The following is a 22,006-nucleotide window of genomic DNA, read 5'->3' on the forward strand; positions in this document are numbered from 1 at the left end:
GAAGTTATGTAAGTACTTGGAGAATTAAAAAATATACTGAGGAAATTAGAGAAGAAATTTTAAAGTCTCCTTGGGATAAATCTCAAAAACAATGAATGTGAAAAATTCAGAAGACAGAGAAAAGGTAAACATGAAAGAAGCAAGTTTACATAAATGAAATAAAGAGAGGACAGGTAGAGAAGGATGTTAGAGAGGGAAGTAAAATGAGAAAGAAATTACAAAAGACAAAAAAAGAACATGAAAGATTAAATAAGTGCATTTGGGGTAATAGGAAGCATTATTTTTTAAGAACAACAAAATAATATGAAAATTATTGTAGAGAGAAAAATGGGAAAACATGGAAGACATAAGCCAAAAAGAATAGTAAAGAAAGGAAAAAAAGATTGTTAGATAATGACTAAAGGTAAAAACAGAATTAGACAAATGTTTCAAAGAAGATAAGGAGCAAAACATGCTTGTAAAAATAGTAAAATATAAAAATATTGCTAAGTTAGGAAGGATACCAGGAGGTGCCTCCCAATTGTGTTAGGACATTGAAAAGAAGCCATAGCAATGAAATCTGTATAGGTGGAAAATCTATCCTTATAATTCCATGATCTTCTGATGCTGGATGTGTGTGTGTTGAGTATGAGTCAAAAGTTTTAGAGTTTTCAGGCTTAAAAGCAGTGAATGACTATTAGGCTGATCTCAAGATTAATGAAATCAAACTCCAGTATCACTCTTAGTTGAGATCTGCTTTCAACAACCAAGAACATGGCTCCTTTCCCTGAGCACACTGTTTCTGGATTGAGTCTATGTGGCATTTTATGGGTTTTCCAGTGTCTGTTCCCACAGCTGCTTCCCTGGGCTGTCTCTCACCCTAGAGCTATTTACAAGTCATCTACTAATCTTCTAGCTGTTCCTCCTGGAGGCTCCAGTGTGGCTCAGTTTCCAAGGATAAGTTATCACTTAAGATAGCGTGCTGTCCAAGTTACAGAGCTTGTTACAATGAAATTTCTCTCCACTGCTGGTCAACTCTCTCATCAAAACCTCCATCTGCTTTTGAGTCTTGAAAGGCTATGAGCTTCTCTTGAAGGCAGGAATGAGTGCAAGATCCTTATCTTCCAGACCACCTGACTCATCTTTTTGAGGAATCTGGAGCTGTGTTCTGCTTGGTTTTCATGAGTCACCACTGTTTTTCTACACAATTTTCAGATATCCTGTCAATAGCTTTGTGGATTTCTGAGGCTTTCCTCTCCTTATTTGTTTAGAATATGTCTTTTTTTTTTCATATTCTGACTCTTCTGTTTTACTGGGTCACATGGAGGCAGCTAGTAGTACATCATATTTCCCAATTAAATCACTTAGCTATTACACATTATTTTATATAATGTTAATACATTATTTTGAGATGCTAAAATAAATAAGTCCTAGAATAAATTTCCCTTATACTGGGTCACTCGTTATTTATGCTAAAGTTTGATAGTATTTTTTAGAGGCCTCAAACAAGACAAATGACTGATTGCAATAAACAATTACAAGTAAAAATGTATGGACTAAGAGATACACTGTGTGACTCACTGTGTAACACTACAGCTTCCACAATGAGATTTTTTTTATTTGTTTTGTTGTTGATAATGATAATGTTTTAATTTTTGTTTTTGTTTTGGTTTGGTTTTGGGTTTTACTTTAAAATTTTGTTTTTTGAAGGGGATGCAATGGCAGTGGGCAGGAGCAAAGGGACAGCAAGATGAATGAGATCAGCATATATGATGTGACATTCACAAAGAATCAATTAAAAAAATTTTAAAAAGATTTTTTTGTTTTAATTTTGAGGGATTAGTTGGTAGTATACACATGCTGCCACCACTTAAATGCATGAATTCCTCAACTTCTCTAGAACTATTTCCCTGCATTGTTTAAGTTAGATACCTACTTAAAATCCTGTGCTTTCTTTGGTTATTTTCTCCACATTTACTCAGTAAATATTTAATCAAAGAAAGAACAGAAGAGTGAATGAATGCATATAATTGCAGATGGTCACATGTGCTGAATCAAAATGGAGAACATGAGCTCTCCCAGGGTCTTCCACCTCCTTGGTAGAAAATCAAAATGGTGCCAATGATCTGTTCATTCAGCATTTCAATGGGGAGCAAGGGAATGGTGTCATTTTACATGTTTCCTCCTCACACCTAAACATTTTCTCAATATGAAGAGGTTTCCAAAAGTGTGATCCATGGAGTTCCCTCCCTGTCTTTCAAGTCTCATATTTCTTTTACTATAAAAAGGATCTATTCTGGCTGCATATGTTTTCAATCTACGCTGAAGAAGATAACTATACCTTGTTCCAATAACTCAGATAATATCTGGTGGCAACATAGAACAACTGTGACAAACTTAGAGGAATTACCTACCAAGGTGATAAAACCTAGAAATTAAAAGGGCTAAGTCTAAGAAGGGACATCATATCGATGATGTTCCCAGATGTGCTTCCCTCAGCACTTCATCTTTACATATTTCCATTTCAATTTTTCATCCTTAAGCTGAACACTTTTATTCACTGAACTTGGATTTATTTCTTGCCTGTTTAAATCACAGGCCACATGGCCCTCACCCTATTAACAGAGTCATCTCCATCATGGAGGAAAAATACATACCATCTGGTGAGCATTAAGCACATTTGAGAAACCACAGACACTCATCAGAGTGGACAAAGGAGGTGGCTCACTTAGAACTGTGCAGAAGACACAGCTGACTCTCCCTGACTCAGAGGTGTTGTGCCACAGCACAGGTTATCTAGAACTTCTCTGGCCCTCTCCTTATACCTGCATGCTCAGATCATGCTGAATCTTAGAGTTGGACTGGAAATTCAAGGATACACTAAGCCTAGTCAGGTAAGGTATCATATATCACAACCACAGTCCTTACCAAGATTCCATACCTCCTCTCCTCTGGACCCTACTTCAGGCTATACTGAACTCTCATATCACACCTGAATAGCAGCTATGATAGGGCTCTGGATTGGTTTTACATTTTCTCCTAAGGACTTCAGCAATTTTTCACTTATGGATATTTCCGTAGCCTTTCATGCCATGTCTGTTTATACACTGACTATAAATTTTCTGAGATCCATGGTTCTCCTGTTTGGTAAGAAGCTTCTGTTGGTGCATTGAATTTTTAAATAACATCCAGGGGAACCCCCAAAATTTTGATGTTATTGCATAAATCTAACCATCTTTGTATGAAGATTAATTTTCTGATTGTTTGAATGATGAAATGTTTCTGGGGGCTGGGAATTTTAAGACTAGCAAATTTGACATTTATCAAAGCTGTTGTTTACTTCCAAGGACACAGCTATGAAATTTTCTGGTTACAAGGGCAAGATAACCCTACTAGTAATGTGAAAAGCAATCACAAATTTTTATCCTCATTATGCTTTGAATATTTGGCCTGCATCTTTTTGTCAACTGAGACATTTTGGAACAGCAAGAAATGAAACAAGAAACCAAAGACATGCCTTGGGCTAGGAGATAGGGAACAAAGTGTACTATAGATAAACTCTTGTCCAAGCCTGGCCACATACCAGGTGCCTGTTCTTTGGATAATTACAAAGAACCAGAAGCCTTTATTTGCTCTCTCAGAAGCAGGTTTGGGAAATGTAGCAGCAGAGTAAAAATGCATTGACTGGAAAACACCTGGTGTCCTGCACAAATATATTGGTTATTTAATGAATGAAAGTTAGTTTGAAAATCAATTTGAGTATAGACCCTGCCATCTTATGCCCTGGGTTTTGTTGTTGTCATTAACCATTGTATGTCACGAAATGCAACTCAGGGAGGGAAAGAATACCAAATCAGAAAAAAAAAATGCTTTACAACTGAAACCCATTTACTCCCTTATAGACAGTATATTATTTGGGGGCTAAGTTGGTGTGCTTAGCTAAAAAAAAAATCAGAAACTCCCAGTTAAGTAAAAAGCTAGCTCTTCATATGGTTGGACACTTTGCTCACTCTTGATGCAGGGGGAGGGGCTTGAACCTGCCTCAGCTGAATGTGCCAGGCTCTGCTGACTCCCCATGGGAGACCTTGCATTGGAGGAGGTGGGAATGGGGGGTGGGTTGGGGGGAATGCTGGGGGGTGGGAGGAAGGAGGACAAGGGAATCTGTGGTTGGTCTGTAAAATGAATAGGAAAATCTCTTAATAAAAAAAATGAAAAAAAAGCTAGCTCTTTCTTTTTTTCTCTCCTGACTGTTCATTCTCTGTATATACTTTGTACAGTAACTTCACTGCCACCAGATCCTTGACTGTGTTTGAATTAGTACAAATGGTATTCACAAACACCCACTTTAATGCGTTGTAAGAGAGAGGGCTCTGACTCCCAGGGCAGGGGGAAAAATGATGCACTGATAATTTGTAGGCAGACTGAAAGGATGCACCTCTTTCTTCCTAGGAAATCCCTGGACCTTTAAGCATAGAATACTTAATTTTGATTTACCAACCCTGTGGCCTGTGATGCCTTTCATGGCTTAATATAAAATATATCCCAAAACATTTAATTTCCCCAGTTCCCCAATTTCACTGGCTCTGAACCTTTGCACTTGGCTTCTGATAACTGGAAACCCTTCTCCTTATCTGTTCCTTCTTTCTACTTGTTCTTTACATCTTGACACACATCTCACCACGTTCCCTATATGATAGATGTTCACAGAATCTACCATTCCCTCTGGAGGGAAGTGTCTTATTTTTCCATGCACCTAACCCCAATATCATATTATTTACCAAAACAGAAAAATTTCACTCATATTTGGTGAATGAGTCAGTGAGCATTCTTTATTAGATTTATTAATATGTCTTGTTTTCTTACATGAGCCTAGTAAATAAATGTACACTGCATTTTAATTTTACAGAACAAACTAAAACGTTTAAGCCAATTCAAAAGTTAACTACATTACATAATTTTCCACTATATTTTTGAAAAAAAACTATAAGAAGTATTAACAGTTTCATAGATTCTAAAGCAAATAAACCTTTGCTTACAAAGAATAACATTTAAAATTAACCCAAAATTAAACAGCTAAGCAAATCCCCAATTAACATAGTGATTCTTTAACCTTTTCTATTGAGCCTAACTTTGATTTTTCTCTTACTTAAAATTTTGGCTGCTCCTTTCAAAATTAGAGTGAACCCATGTAGAAACAGGTCCCTCACAGGAAGTAAAACAAACAAACAAACAAACTGATAATCAACGCTCTAAAAACCAAGTGGTTGGACTTCCATCTGCAGAATCATTTATGGCCCAGGCCCTCTCTTCCTCATCTCTCAAAGCCTCTTCATACCAGATTGAGAAATCGGTTGGGTCACACCCATTCATCTTTGCCAAGAACTCCAAAACTTTCATCTTCGTAGTTTCAGCATAGGCTCTTGAACCCCACAGGAACTCAAAGCATGGAGGCTGGCTATCAGGCACCTGCCGATACTCCAGGTAATTTTGCTGCACTAGATCTACGGTGAGGAACTCCCTGGGATCTCCACAAATAAAATGCACCTCCCCATCATATACTCCTACCAGCTTCAAAAATTCCCAGATTCTTTCTTCAGAAGCACAGTTCCCTTCTATGAATATTACACCCAGAATAACTATGAGGAAAGCATTTCTAGGCAGTCTATCATTGTCATTTAGCATGTCCTCATAGGTGAGGTTCAGTGAATTGACAAAGACATAAGCACTGCTTAGAAGATCACTTTCCTTTATATCAATGCCAAAGGTCATCTCCAAGCATTTAGAAGCTTCAATGAAGATGACAGCAAAATGATCCTCATAATCTTTTGTGACAACCTCATAAATTTCTGATAATGTGATGGGTTCCTTCATTCTATACTTGTAAATGAAAAGAAACACTAAATCAGTAGCCTTTTCTTGTATCACAATATTCAGCAAAGCTTCAGGGTCTTCTGGAGACTGAATGGCACCTGAACTCTCTTCCTGGTGGCTGGTTGCTTCATCTAAATTCTCCCCTAAAGTAGGTGAGGGGAAGAAACTTTGAGCATTCTGAAAAATGCTCAGCATCCCAGCAGCATAATCCTCATTTCCCCCTAGGTTGCTCTGAAACAGAGAAAAGAAGGAAGAGGAGGAGGAGGAAGAGGAGGAGGAGGAGGAGGAGGAGGAGGAGGAGGAGGGGGAAGAGGAGGGGGAGGAGGAAGGAGAGAAGAAAGGGGAAGAGGAGGAAGGAGAAGGAGGGGTAAAAGTAGGAAAAGAGACATTAGAAGATGAAAAAAAGATGGAAGCTAAGTCTGCTTCTTCCTCTCCCTTCTCATTTTCTTCATCATTCACTTCATCACCACACTCTTCCTTTTCATCTTCTTTCCCTTTTTCTTCCTCTTCTTCTTTCTTCTCTTTGTTATCTTCCTTGTTTTTCTGCTTATTGTTATCTTCTTCCTCTTCTTTTACCTCCTCTTCTTCTCTCTCCTCCTTCTCAGGTGTGGGAACCAGTGGGAACTCATCCATTTCAGTTGGGTTCTGGAAGTTTACACCTTCTTCCAGGCTGAGGCGTGGGTGCTTTCCGTAGCGAGACATTATTTTGCTTTCTGGAGACAGAAGACAGAAATGTAAACAGGAGTGAGGCAAGAAAACAAACAGAGTGGGCAGTATCAAAAGGAAATATCTGCTCTTAAGGCTATAACAAAAGCCAACTTACAGGTCTTCTCCAGGTGATATGGTACAGCCTCGGAGTTCTGTAGCCTTTGTATTTGGCTTGTCCTTTAGGAACCTATAGAAGAAAGTGATAAAGGTACTTAGGGTTCAGCCAGATGGCAGAGTCTGACTTCAGAAAGTACACTAGAGTATGTGGGATCAATTGCCTTGGGGTCCCTGTGTTCTACAGTATAATGTTTGTGCATGTTCAAGTGTGTATCTAACTTGGACTCTTGACACTTGCTGGGTCTCTTTCATTCTATGATTTTGAAAACATATAACTAACTCTAGGGTACTCATATAGTTCCTGGAAGTTTTGTAATAGGAAACTAGGTGGCATCCATGGTTAAGAATAAAAGTAGAACAGTGGGTTCTCCTGGCTGTTGGGGCTGAACTCTGAATAGTTGTGGAGTGAAAGCCCCCCTTTGTGCTTACCTTTTTCCTAGAAAGAAATGAATTATACCCATCTGGTAGATTGAGATCAAATTCACAGGACAAGACTTAACATCCCTAACACAGTGAAGCAGAAGTGATGGAGCACCATTTTGAACCATGTCAAGCTAACTGAATGACAAGGTAGTGCCAGCCAAACTACAGGGATCACAACTCCCCTAGGTTAGAGGTTCTTTCATTCCTTTTTTCCTTTTTATTTATATATTTATTTATTTATTTATCTATTTAATTTCACATACTGACTGCAGTTTCCCCTCTCTCTTCTCCTTCCATTTCCTTCCCTCAACTCCCCTCTGCTCCCCCCAATCCACTCCTCTTCTTTTTCTGTTCAGAAAGGAGCAGGCCTCCCATGGATATCAACAAAGCATGGCACATCAAGTTGCTGTAAGATCTTTCATTCTTTATAATGATAACTTTCAGAGCTCTCCCTCTGTTGCTCCTGGTCTGCCCCCTCAGAACAAGCACTCAATTATCTGAGCATAGAGATAAGGTATGAACCTTATATGATCATGTACATAGCTCCTCCAAGAGAGGGCAACAGGATATAGTCGAGCTTAGCATACCTTTTGTCCCTAAAAGGAAAAGGACTGTGTCCTCATTCCTCATTCAGGACTATTACCTGCTTTCCACACAGATTTTCTCTCTGCTGATCTGCTATTCCTCTTTCCCAGATGGCCTTCTCTTCTAATGAAGATGCTTATGTCCTGAGAATACAGAGAACAGTGAGGAGGTGAAATACTGACGAAGCTTTGCCCTAAGAATTATAAGTCTTCTCTACCACCACAGAATTAAAGGAAGACATCCCTAACTAGCCAGGTAGTTGTCTTGAGATGCTTCAGGTAATTCAGAACTATTACAGATTCTTGAGTTCCATGTTGGGACTCTGAAGTTAATGGGGCTCTTTTAGGGGGTGCTGGACTACACTCTATAGGGGAGGCTGTAAAGGAATTCACTTTCCCTTCTGTCTGATTGTCTGTGATGGGGGCTCCAGACAGAGAGGGGGTATGCTTTGTCAATGATTTCAATTTGGGAGGCCTTTTGTGAAGAGGCTGGACTGTGATTAGCAGCAGAGGTTTGTAAAATATCAATGAGAGGACTGTGTTAGACTCTCCCCAGTCCTCCATCATTGGATATTTTCCAAGGCAAAGAATCCTTCCCAGCTTTTTGGAGTACATTCCCCTTCTCATAGAACAGATATTCCTTGCAATCTGCACACAGAATTATGGTTAAAAAGTGCTCTTGCTGATACCTCCTCTCAGCATCCTGGTAAGGCTGCCTGAGGAAGCAGGACTAACACTACTGATTTCTAAAGGGAAAGGGAAAGTCTCACTCCTCCTCCCAAGGGATCCTCCTATTCTTTCAGAATTTTCACAGGCCTCCTTCAGTTTATTTTTTCCTTAATGATCAATAAGCAAGTACTTTAGTGTGCAGGGCTGTTTCCCTACTATTTCTGTGGGAGGAGGAAAAGCTCTGACTCTTCCCTCATATTTATGTCTCTCAAGACTAGAACTCCTAAGCATGGTGATTGGTATCTAATACCATTGAAAAGACTCAGCATAGAATAAGGGAAATGTCCCATTGATCGGCCTGCCTAGAGTCACACAGGGAGAGGAGCTGAGGAAAATAGTGGCAGAGGTCTATTTCTGTGGAGGACAGGCAGACTCTTCATCTTTCCCCAGAGTCCTCCCAGTCCTCCCTAGAGATCTGCCCCTGATTTTTCTCCATGCAGGAATTAAAGTGAGAAACCCAAGTCAATATCAGATGTTAAATTGTTACCTCTCTGATTCCCTGAATATTTCACCAGGGTAGCAAAACACTTTGTATTGTGACATGGTCTAGAGCAGTGGTTCTCAACATGTGGGTTGAATGACCCTTTCACAGGAGTTGCATATCAGATATCCCCCATATCAGATATTCACATTATGATTCATAACAGTAGCAAAATGAAGTAGCAATGAAAATAATGCTATGGTTGTGGGTCACCACAACAGGAAGAACTGTATTGAAGGGCTGCAGCATTAGAAAGGTTGAGAACCACTGGCCTAGAGCTTAATTAATTAAGAAATTTCCTGGACAAGCAGCACTGAGCTTCCATCTCAATTTCTATCGTGTAGGAGATAGCAAAAAGGCTGCTCTCTCAAGTTCCTCCTTTTCAAGGTTCAGATTCTTACACATAATGACCAGAGTCCTAACTCTTCCACAAAAGCCTCACCTCTGTCATATTGCAAGATAAACTCTAGACACAGTAGACTCCTCATAGTGCCTGATGCTTCCCTGAGATGAATGTTGTTTGAGAAAGTGGAAAAAGCTCTCTCTCTATGTGGGAAAGGGGTAGGCCCCAAATCCTTGCATTACTCCCTTCATGTTTACTGAAGCTAGGACTGCTCCCCTGCCAGGCAGTCCAGCCACCTGACAAAAAGCCTCATCTCTCTTGAACTCTCAGCACAGAAAAGAGAAACAAACATGAACCCATTTTCCGTGGGTCTTCTTAGAGGTCCTACATCAAAAATGAGACTACTTATGCCTCTTTCTGTGGGAAGAAAAGCTCACATTATCCTTTAGAATCTCTCTACTCAATGAGCTGAGTTTAGCTCCCTCCCTAAAAGCCTCTCTACTAGGGAAGGATTCATAAGCCCCTATTATTTGTGCTGCAGACCATTTCTCCCAATCTCTGATCACTGTCCTTCCAAGGCACTCTATTTACATTCCTCCAGACTTGAACTTATGCCCTGCTGACCCAGTTCTGCCCACTCTCAGTGTCTTACTGCTTTCAGTATCCCAGATGAAAGCTGGAAACAATATACTACTTCACATTTCTAGAACATTTCCGAGATGAATACTGGACAGACCCCTATATGTGTGGGTCCAATCATCTCTCAACGTTTTATTTCACTCTCAGAGCTCTCTCCTCAATATTTCCTGAGTTCGGAACCTGTGCTCCACTAAACCCAGTGCCCTCTCACAAAAGGCCTTACCTGCCTTGGACTTCGGACACGGAGCTCCAGGTAGCACACACCAAGCTGGAAAAGACTGGACGCCTCTGGGGCAACAGTCTGAGGAAAGGGAATTGGCCACACCTCTTTTTGTACGGAAAAAGAAAGCCCCCACTAGCCTCTGAGGCTCCTCCCACTCAAGGCTGACACTGCTCTTGAAAAACCAGTTTCAGGCTCATCTCAAAAACCTCAAGTCCCATAGTCCTGATATTGGGCTCCTGGAAACAATGTTTAGACTTGCAACCTTGCCTGGAGGTTCCCAGAGCCACAATCTGGTCAAACAGGACCAAAGCCCAATTATTTCTGTAGGGGTGGGAAGGCTCCCAACTGTCCTTCAGGTTTCTCTCCTCCAGATTAGAACTTCTGAGTCTTGGACTGTTCCAAAGGCCTCAGATCCCACAGACTCCTGATACTGAATTTATGGAAACAATGTTTAGAGCTGCAGCCTTGCCTAGTAATTCCCAGGACACAGCCTAGTTAAGGAGCACAGTCACATAACTATTTCTATAGAGGTCAGGGAGACTTCCTTCCATTTTTTTCCTTTTGGACCCTAACCCTTAAGGCTAGGATTCACCCAAGATAAGTGTGCTCCACTACATCCTCCAAACAATTCACTGCCCACAGTCAATCAGATATAAGCTAGAAATAGCATAGTTCTTATGCCTTCTGGATGTTTCCTCATAAGAATTCTGGGAAAGGTGAAGCCCAAACCCCTATATGTGTGAGGGAGTAGGAGATTTCTAAAGGCTCATCAGGATCTTCCATTCATTCTTCAGGGGATCTCTTCTCAATATTTCCCAATCCTGGGACCACTTCCTTTGCTGTCCTGAATCCAGCCCACTCCATAAAATATTTATCTTCCTTGGATTCCCCACATGGAATTCAGGGAAACAAATTATTTTATCCAAAATTTGGCATGCAACCCCTAGACTTTAGGGAAGCTGCTTGAAAATATGGGTTTTGAGGCCATAATTTTTATGGGGAAAGGGAAAACTGACAATCCTTAACTCCTGTTGTCTTGCCTTGCTGTTTACCAAGGTTGGAACTGTATAATCCAAAAGCCTCAATCCCTGGAGACTATCAATACAGAATCCAAGAAACAGCACACTGCTTATCCAGCCCATAGTGTGCCAGAGATGTTCGCTAGGGTAGACAGGGTCAGCTCCATTCTTTTTTGGAAGGGGGTGCTTCTTAATCCCTCCCTTGGTGCCCTGATAGTCCCCCTTCACTTGAATGTTTGTCTTGTCTCAGAACCCTTCCCAGCAGTCCTAAGTCCAAACCACCCATAAATCCTCACCTCTTGTGGACTCTGGCCATGACACTTCTGGAAAAAATGATTTTGACCCATGACCTAAAGCAGAGCACACTGAGGTGCAAAAGAAGGTGTTCCCACTATTTCTGTCGGGAAAAGGAGGTTCCATTCCTAAATCCGTTCTTTACACTGATGGATATGTATCATCAGGGAGTGGAGCCCCCTACAAAAAAAGCTGCAAATCCCTTGTATTCCAGAAATAAAACATGAGGAAAATATTTAGAAGTGTGATGTAACCTGGAGCCCCCACCCTCAGGAGAATGTACCCTGACAAGTGGGCTTGGCATCCTGTATTGTCTGTGGGTGAAGGAAATGTTCATATTCTTCCCTCAAGTTCCACCTCCTCAGGACTCAAACTCCAGCTCCCTCTCCAAAGTCTCAATTCCCTTGACCTATCAGGATAGAACCCAGTGAATCATACATTGTTTTTCTTTCTTTCATCCAGGCAGGGATGGCTTCCTGGGAGGACACAGGCAGAATAATTCTATCTGGGGGAGCAAAGAACACAACAAATTCTGCCAGGCCTCCTTTAAGGTAAATCCCTCAGGATGATGCTTGGGAGGCAAAGACTTCAATAGGAATTAACTGCAGAAAACTGCAGCAGGACCTGGTAATTGTGTCTTCTGAAGAAACACACCTTTGTGGTTAAACATTCCTGAAGTGAAGCTTAGGTTGTTGCTGCTTTATCAGAACCTAAGAAACCAGAACATTTCCCCACACATATAAAGTAACATTCTTAAAAAGGCCCTAACTTCATTATACTATTTAAGTTATGGATTCAGCCCTTTCTTACTTTTCTAGAGAATTAGGAAAGAAACTCCCTAAAAAGGTGACCTTGTCCAGCATTGTTTGTAAGAGAAAATTGTTGGTCACCTTATCCTAGGAATGTGCCACACACACCCTGAATACTTATAAAACTTTTTTTTTAAGAATTCCTTGCATAGACTCATCAGTGCAGCTCTTCACTTTGGGGCAGCCCAGTCCATTCTGTATTTGGAGTGTTTGCTTTGTTTACTTTTGTTAAATAAACTTCTTTTTAAACTATCTTTATTTCTTGAGTCACTGGATTCACTCCTTCAAGAAGACAAGAACTAAGAGATCTCCATAAAACCCACAAGATTTCCCCAGGCTAGAAATTCTCCCCTAGCAATCTGAGTACAGAACCCTCTTCAGAGAAGTTTCGCTTCCATGATCTCCAGACATGAAAGTCTGGGAAACAAAGTAGTGTGAGTCATGGTCAGGAATGAAGATTTGGTGAGGAATGGAGATTCCATCAGAAACTTTCTTTGTGTGTGGGACCAACACCCTCATCTTACTGTAGGGAAAGGCTCCTACTCATTCATCATAGTTTGCTAGAATTCTTCACTTGCTAACCCAAGTCCAGCCCCACATCCAAAAGCCTCATGTCCCTTCAGTTTCTAACACAAAACTATGAAAAACATCATCTTTTCATCTTCTCTGTCAAATACTTTATAACAAACCTTCAACACTCCTCTTTCTCCACTACTGAATACACATGCTCTCAGACTTGTTTTCTTCATTCCCAGATAGATGCCTTCTGTAAGAGGTCTAATCTTTTTTTTTTTTTTCTATGCCTATTGCCCTTTGTGCTCCAGGAATATTTGACCAGCCACTGTAACAAACTTTCCTTCTTTGTTAAAAAACGTATATTGAACTAAAGAGATAGCTCAGCAATTACGAACACAGGCTACTCTTCCAGAGGGACTCAGAGTGAATTCCCTGAAAGTACAAGGCAGTTCATAAGTGTCTGTAACTCCAGTCCCAGGGCATCCAAATCCCCCTTCTGATCTCCATGGGTATGAGGCACATACGCAGTCCATATATGTACATACTTGTAAGCAAAACACCCATACATACAAAAATAAAGTAAAATTAGAAATAAAAAGAAAAAAATGCCTATCCAGCCAGCAACATCCCCCATATCCTCTCCTTTCCTTCTCCAGATGCTTTCCAAAACTAGCCAAGCAGAATTAGACTGTGAAGTTAGATCTTATCAAATGAGGAACAGCCGAGTCCCCTCTTGTGTTAGGGATATAAGAGGGAGGCCGCATCTGCTGGATGCGCTTGCTCAACCATTTCTGTAAGAATTTGTCATCCTTATTATGACCAGAAGTAAAGTTGTCTTATCCAGACACAAAATTCATATTGGGGATTTCCTTCCTTGCAACCCTAAAACTACTTCTAACAACACTTAGGGAAATGAATTGTTTAACATGTTTCCCTAATTGTACCTGGGCTGGAAGATCCCAGGCCATCTCCTTGAACAGGCAGGTCTTCTTGGGCCCTATTCCTATGAGTGAGAGAACAGGGTCTATCTCCTCCCTCCCTGTCCTCATCTGCCCCTCTGAAAAAGCCTTACCTTGGGTTTCAGGCATTGATTGCAGGATAAAAATGGTTAAAGCAAGGGGAACTGCCTGAGCAGGTGGAACTGGTTTACCCCTATATGTACTTCTCTGATCCCTCCCAGCACTTTCTTAAAGACTGCTTCTCAATGGCTATCTAGGCAGGGTAACCTCTGACCCAAATCAAGTTAACTTTCAAACAGCCTAACATCTTTCAGATTCCCCACACAAAATCAGACAAGGAAATGGCTTTATCCCAAACCTCCTATACTAGACCCAATCTAGCCCAGTCACATCCTGAAAAATGCAATTTCCCTCAGACTCCAGACATAGAACTTGGTAGCTGAGTTTAGGTTAAAAAAAAAAAAATTGCCAAGATTTGTGGAGCAGCTATTTTGGCAAATGGTATGGGAATGACACTATTTCTGTGAGGAAATTTCATGCTCCCACTCCTCTATCAGTATCTTCCCACCCCTCTGATATGAAAAAGCTTCACTTCCCTCAAACTTCCAAACTGGAACCCTGGAAACAGCCCCTTCCTCGATTTGTCTGGAGACGTTCTGGGCTATTTGTTTCCCAAGAGAACATGAGCCCCTTCTGTACCTTGGAGAAGGCCAAAGCTTCTAATCTTCTTTCAGAGTCCTCTCAGTTTCATACGCTCCTCTTCTTGATATTTCTAAGGCTAAGATTCATCTCCCTGCTGTCAAAATTTCAGCCCAGTCCCTTAAAGATTACTTCATCTCCCCTAGGCTTCCTATGTGGCACAGGAAATTGAAGCTCAGGGGGTTAAAGCTCTAAGAAGGGAGGATTAGTAGCTCCATTTCTCCGGGAGAGGGGAGATTGCTCAGTCCTCACTCAAGGTCCTTCCTTTAATATTTCACAAACTTGGGAATCTTTTACTGCTGAGCAGAGTCCAGTGCTGTCACAAAGCCTTACATCCCCCAGACTCCAGACACTGAACTCCGGAAAGATTACAACCCTTATCATGTTTGTTGGCTCTGGGAAAAACTGCACTGACCCAGAGAGCTCAGTACTCTCTACATCAGTGATGAGAGAGGCTTCTAGTCCAAATTTGGAACACTCTGTTCATGATTGGCCAGGGCTAGATAACCTCCTTCACCTCTGTGAACCATAAACCTCACACTTTCCAAATGGAATTCTGAAAACATTGTAGGTAGGGACTTTGAGCCTTCTTGATGGCAACCAGAGCCCAGTGGGACTGTCATGTCATGTCTGAAAGGAGATCCCTCTCTTCTTTTGGTTCCTTATTTGATATTTGGCTAGTCTAAAATTCCACCCTTAGCTGAGCTAAATTTGACCTTATCATACGAAAATCTATATCCCTTGGACTCCAATAACAGAAGTCAGAATATACCAAAACCAGGAACCCTGCTTTCCACCTTCCAAAGAGAATTGCTGAGGAAAAACATTGGTAAGGATATGTGGAGTGAAAAAGCTTGGTCCTAGCTTAGAATTTTCTCCTTCTTTCAGGCACTGACTGGGCTCTTTTGGCATGAGTTCTTTGGGCTCAGAAAACACTCTGCATTGTAAAAAGAGCAAATTAGAAGTGAGAGAATGAACTTTGATCCCTCTGTTTCTGGGAGCTAACCACAGATGACAGCTAATTGAGTGTGGCTGAGATTGTAGGCATGCAGTCTATTCTCCACAGGATGGTGATAGTTATATATAAACCTCCTAAGACTTAGAACCCCTCTGTTTTCTTTTTATTTATTTTTTATTTCTCCTGTGATTGTTCTATCCCTCAGGCAAAGGTACTCTTGATTTTAGGACATTCCTTGCTCTTCTTTTGTATTGCCAGCATGTATCATAGGGAAACATAATATGGAGTTTCCCAGAGTAACTGTCAGGGAAATAAGAGCTGCCAATCCCATTTTTCTCAGGTGGGGAAAAGCATATACTCCTGTGACAGGTTTCTCAGTCAAGAATGGAATGCCTCCTCCAGATGAGCAGAGTTGAGCTTCCCCCAAGCCTTTACCTCCTTTACTGTCCATGAATAAACCCAGTAACCTACATATCACTCACCTGCCCAGAGCCTATTGTGGATGTCAGTCTGTAAATAGGAATACTAGGGCAAGAAGGATTCTTTCCTTCAGAGTCTTCCTAGTGATAAGCTCAGACTCCTGTGCCTACTGGACACCAGCTCCCTAAGCCTTCCATGATGCAGCCCTAGAAATCACACACCAATAAGCCTGCCTAGAATATTCCAGGGAGGAGATCTGCGAAAGGTAGAAACAAAGCTCTAAATGCAAGGAAGATAAAGGCTTCCAAATCTTCCTATTGTTCCCACTATCATCCCTCAAGATTCCCCACTCCCTTAGTATTTGCCAAGGTTGGACGTCCTCCAGAACTACCTGAAGTCTAAACCATATTCTGAAACAGCTTACTTCCCTGGAACTCTGGATATGGAATTAATAGAACCAAGTATTTCAATACAAGACCTGGCCAGGAGCCTCCAGGGGTGACTTTCTGGGCAAGTAAGACTGACCCCTCCCCTAAACATTCCTAAAGATAAGACTGCTCCATTCCTCCCACAGTTAATCTCTGCCTTAGATCCTTACCCCTGATGGCTTAAGTCTATTCCCCTCACAAAGAATCAACTAAAGAGAGAGGGGTGAAAGGAAGGAGGGAAGGAAGGAAGGGAGGGAGGGAGGGAGGGAGGGAGGAAGGGAGGAAGACAGGAAGGAAGCAAGGAAGCAGGGAGGGAAGCAAGGAAGTAAAGGAGGAAGAGAAAGAGAGAGAGAGAGAGAGAGAGAGAGAGAGAGAGAGAGAGAGAGAGAGAAGGAAGGAAGGAAGGAAGGAAGGAAGGAAGGAAGGAAGGAAGGAAGGAAGGAAGGAAGGAAGGAAGAAAGACTCTCACCTCCCTTGGGCCACCAGACTAAATCCAAGAAACTACACAGGGCTCAAAACATGATTTTAGGAAGAAATGGTTAAGGAATTTAGGTGTAGTACCCTCCTCTATCTGTTGAGAGAAAGGACCACAGTTATCAGCTAGTGTCCTTTCATTCTTCATTCAAAGTCCCCCCCCCCCATCATACACACTGCCCCCTGGATATTTCCCAAGACTATGACAGCCAGCAAAAAAAAAAAAAAGCCTTACCATCTTCAGGCTGTGACAATGACACTGGAAAGCCAGTACAAGTCTTGAATGTCACTTCCCACTCACTGGATAATAGTCTGAAAAGCTGGGACTCCAGTAAGCCCTGTTCCTATGGTGAAATGTAAGGCTCATTCTCCTTCCTCATGGTCTCCCTGTTAGTACTGAAAAGGCAGAAATTCCAGAATTTACTTGCTGACTGGCCTCTTGCCTCACTCACAGAAAGCCTCATGATCATCCTGAGACTGACACAATGGCCTTAGACCGACAGTAAAAGCCAAGATCATCACTGACCCCCTCTACCCAGGGCTCCAATCACCCCCCAACTGGCTTAACAGTCTAGGCAACCCTCCAGCACTAGCTATTTCTGCAGAAAGGTGGAAGGGCCTTTCTCCATTCTCAGGATCCCCTGACAGCCTCTCCTCAATCCCAAGTCAGTATTAGACAAGGCAGAACATTCAGAACTGATATATAACTCCACTCACAAAAAGCACCACGACCCTCACTCTTGCGCTTTCAACCTAACCAGCTGTGCCAATGACAAATGTCGCCGAAGTCACTGTATCCCAGGTTCCCTGACCATTGGAAAGATTGCCTACCCTTTCTGTGATGAAAGAAAAGTCTCTCCTCCCTCCACTGGGCCACACCCTTTGACAGTTCAAAGTCACAACCCCTGCCTCCCAAACTAGGTTCTAGGCCCTTCACAAAAACCCCACTTTTCTGAAGTAGGGCATGGGGCTAAAGAAAAACTGCAAGCTATAAACAGTGCTGGAGGTTCCAGACCAGAAAAATGGTGAGTGCCAAGCTCTAGGGCACCCTATTCGTTTTGGGAAGGACTTGCGCATTCTTCCCTTGGTGATTGGTTAGGCCTAGGACTACGCCTTCTGCTGTGTGAAGCCACACCCCTAAGAATCCCCAGATGGAGTTCTGGAACAAGGACAATCGAGTAGCACTCTGACTTCTGTGGAGCAAGTTGAGTCCTTTGTCTATATGAGAAGAAATAGGGTCATATGATAACTCTCCATAGGCACTGAAGGTTCTTCTAAATCTATCCTTGTTGTACTACCTTTTTTTTTTTTTTTTTTTTTTTTTTTTTTTTTTTTTTGGTTTTTCGAGACAGGGTTTCTCTGTGTAGCTTTGCGCCTTTCCTGGAACTCACTTGGTAGCCCAGGCTGGCCTCGAACTCACAGAGATCCGCCTGCCTCTGCCTCCCAAGTGCTGGGATTAAAGGCGTGCGCCACCACCGCCCGGCTTGTTGTACTACCTTTGTATTCTAACCAGACATGGGTCAGCTTTCTGAACTGAGCCTGGGACCCTGAAAATAAGATCATTGACAGAGCCCAGGGGGAAGTTACGAACAATTATATTTTTCATATGGAGCTCAGCCTGCTCAAAACAAAGTAAGCAGAATTCTGTAGCTATCCATCTCTTTCATGATATTTACTTGCTACTCCTACCCCTCTCAAGGACTAAGTTCCTTCTCTTCCTGTGAACTGTGAATTCCTTAAGCTAGGGATTCCATCTCCATGACATACGTAATAAGTGAACAAATGAGTCTATTTTTGGAAAACTCTGTGGTGACAGTTTTATTTAGTTTTGTTTTCTTTAAACATCATTTTTAATCCTGGCTTTATGTGGACTACCTCAGTTTAGTTACTTCTGATTTTTCATCCTGACATAAACGCGTACTTTTCTAGTGTACTCCAAATGGAGAAGCAATACATATAGTCACCCTTGCCTTGAGTGTACCAAGGCTGAGGAAAGGGTGAGGGAGAACTAAGGTTTTCTCTGTTTGGTCTAGGGTAGCCTCTCATAATTCCTTTAATGCCTTCAACTTGATGATTAATGCATCTCAGTATTCCACTCACTGTTGACCAGAGGATATATGCCTTGTCACCTTATGACTTACAAAATGGAAGTCACAAAACAAAATTCCCCAGTCTTTGCTTTTGCTGACAAGAGTAGTTTGGGTTCAATCGTGTGCAATACTTTTGGCTTTGAATTACTAGCCCCATTGAAGTCCTGGCAACTGTTATTCGTCTTCTGCATCTATCTTTTGAAGTTTTACAACACATGAAATGAACAAGATAACATTGTACTATTCTGTAAAGTGGCTATATGTTTTTATTAAATCATCAATGAAAAAGAGTACTTTTATCATGCATGTGCTATTACATTAAATATTTTTTAGTCTTATGCTTTCCAATTAGTGTGCCATAGAATTCAATCGTGGGTTTTTTGTTTGTTTGTTTGCTTGCTTGCTTGCTTGCTTGCTTGCTTGCTTGCATTTAGCTACTGCCAAGTGATATTGAGCATCTTTTACTGTGTTTTTGAGTCTTCTATGGTAATGTAAATTTTTTAAAGGAGCTTTAATATTTTTAATTAATATTTTACCCTTTATAGCATTGTCATGTTAATCTAAAAAACTGATCAGAAAATAGAGTTCCCATCAGTGGGCCAAATGACATATGCCTATAATCTAAGTACCTGGGAGACTGAAACAGAAGGATAATGATATTGATGCCAGCCTGTGCTACATAGTGTACTCTAGATGAACTTGGATATATAATGAAAACTTTTTTCAGAAAATGTATAAAGAAAATATAGTTTCCATATATCAATTCCTCTCCTCACAGTATCCTTGATTATTTTATCTGGAAATTTGGTACCCATGTTTAAACCAAAGAGAAAATGTTAAAACTTTTCTTTGAATTTGACTTCTCAATGTAGTGAGAGTGTTCTCTTTGTATTACGGATTCTGTAGATATTAACAGCTGATGCCATATATTAGCTTTCCACATTATACAGTATAATTTATTAAATCCCATTTGACTTGCCTTTATTCATCCTTACCTTCTTTTTAACTCTTAGAAACTACTCATTTTTGTACTATAACCATATTTTCCTGTGTCAGTACACCACAGACTTGAAATAACAATGTATATAGAATTTTTATCATTTGAAACCTCTTCTTATAAGAGAAAGCATTAAACATTTGTCTTTTGGGATTTGAGTTAACTCAGGATGATTGTTTCTAGCTCCATCCATTTACCCACAAAGTTAATAATTTCATTTTTTGGCAACTGAATAGTATTCCTTTATATAAATGTACCACATTTTTGTTATGCATTCATCAGTTGATACATATCTAGGCTGTTCCTATTATGACTAGAGCAGCAATGAACATGGATGAACAAGTGTCCATTTAGTAGAATGAAGCATCTGTGAGTATATGACCAATAGTGGTATAGCTGAATCTGGTAGATCTAGCTTCGGCTATTTGAGGAGACTCCATACTGATTTCTATATGGACCATACCAGTTTGCACTTCCACCAGCAATGAATACATTTCCTATATCCTTATCAACATCTGTGGCTATTTGTTTTATTGATCTTGGCCATTTTTACTTGGTAAAATGAAATCTCAGTGTGGTTTTAATCTGCATTTTCCTCATGGCTAAGGATGTTAAACATTTTAAAAGTGTTTCTTGCCTATTGTGTTCCATCTTTTAAGAATTCTCTGTTTACTTCTGTGCTCCATTTTTGATGAGGTCACTTGTTCTTGTTTTTTGTTTTGTTTTCTTTTGTTTTTAAAGATTTTAGTTCTCTATTAATTATATATATATATATATATATATATATATATATATATATATATATCCTTTATTAAGTGTACAACCGGTAATGGTTTTTTAACCATTTGTAGGCTACTACATTGTTCAAATGATAGTGTCCTTGACTGTGAAGAAACTATTTAGCTTCTTGAAGTCAGTCTTAGTTAATTTCATATTGCTATGAAGAGACACGAAGACAACTTACATTAGAAAGGTTTTATTTGGGGTTTACAATTCCAGGAGGTCAAAGTCCATAACCATCATGGCAGGAAGCATGGCAGCAAACAGGTAAGCATAGTGCTTGAGCAATAGTTGAGAGCTTACACCTTTATCCATGAGTAGGAGCCAGAGAGAGCTAGGTGAGAATGGTGTGGATTTTGAAATCTCAAAGCCAATGCCCAGTGACACACCTACTACAACAAAGCCACACCTCCTAATCCTTCCAAACTTCCACCAACTTGGAATGAAGTATTCAAATATAAGAGCCTTTGGTGACCATTCTCATTCAAACCACCACAAGATTCTATTTATTAATTGTTGGACTATGCTGTTAGCATCTTAAGAAAGACCTTTCCTGTGCAAATGAGTTTGAGCCTATTCCCAACTTCCTTTTCTGTCAAACTGAGAGTATTTGATCTTACATTGAGGCCCTTAATTAATTTGGAATTAAGCTTTGTCAAGAATGATAAAGCTTTATTTGCATTCTTCTACATGCAGATATCTGGTTTGATCAGCATTATTTATAAACTCTGGCTTTTCTCTCATGTGCATTTTGTCTTCTTTGGAAAAACATAAAGGTGTCTGTGCCTGGATCTTCAATTCATTTCCAATGTCCAGTGTGCCTTTTTTGGTTTGGTTTGGTTTTGACCACAACTTGCAGTTAGTTTATTTCATTATTACTCCTATATAATCTTGTCACCCTTTTATTTCTTTGATGCATATTCAGGACACTGTAACATTTAACACATAAGTTATTTAAAATGAAAAATCCTAAATATATGCATATCTATGTATATGTATTATATATACAGATATTTGTGTGTATGTGTATATGCATATATACATATATATGTAATATATATACATACATATGATATATATATATATATATATATATATATATATATATATATATATATCAGTAGAGTCACACTTACAAATTAACAATGGCCAGGTTTGAAGGTACACCCCTGGAGGAGCAGCCTGAGACTGTTACAAGTTTGAGGCCAGCTTGGGCTACAGAGACAGGAGGTTATCTTTAAGAAAGAATTCCTCCCCCAAGTCTGCTTCTATTCACACATCCATCTGTCCTTCAATATTTGTTTACTTGAGTTATTTGAATTGGGATCCAAACAAGGTCCACACAATGTGACAGAGCCCTTTGAATTTCCTTTACTTCTAGGTTTCTTTTGTATCTCCATTTCTTTTCATGAGGCCTGTTCTTTCTAATTCTTTCAAATAAGCTTCTTTTTATAACTCGGGATAGA

At 40.4% G+C, this 22,006-nt stretch overlaps 1 protein-coding gene across 3 annotated transcripts in view; it reads right to left on the reverse strand.

Moving 5' to 3' along the window:
- Positions 1 to 4,781: 4,781 nt before the first annotated feature.
- The window catches only part of LOC102922836 (melanoma-associated antigen 10), a 77,004-nt gene continuing 59,779 nt past the window's right edge, over positions 4,782 to 22,006 (reverse strand). For 2 of the 3 annotated variants that reach the window (XM_076561493.1, XM_076561494.1), the window contains 3 exons: positions 7,742 to 7,826; positions 6,674 to 6,745; positions 4,782 to 6,563 (listed from right to left, as the gene is read on the reverse strand). In XM_076561493.1, coding sequence (XP_076417608.1) covers positions 5,221 to 6,552 — 1,332 coding nt within the window. In that variant the 5' untranslated portion in view covers positions 6,553 to 6,563; positions 6,674 to 6,745; positions 7,742 to 7,826 and the 3' untranslated portion in view covers positions 4,782 to 5,220. Of the gene's footprint in view, positions 6,564 to 6,673; positions 6,746 to 7,741; positions 7,827 to 10,097; positions 11,896 to 22,006 lie in introns of those variants that run through there. The other variant, XM_015987414.3, reaches the window with a different exon arrangement.

Source organism: Peromyscus maniculatus, chromosome X (assembly GCF_049852395.1).
Source record: "Peromyscus maniculatus bairdii isolate BWxNUB_F1_BW_parent chromosome X, HU_Pman_BW_mat_3.1, whole genome shotgun sequence".
NCBI lineage: Eukaryota > Metazoa > Chordata > Mammalia > Rodentia > Cricetidae > Peromyscus > Peromyscus maniculatus.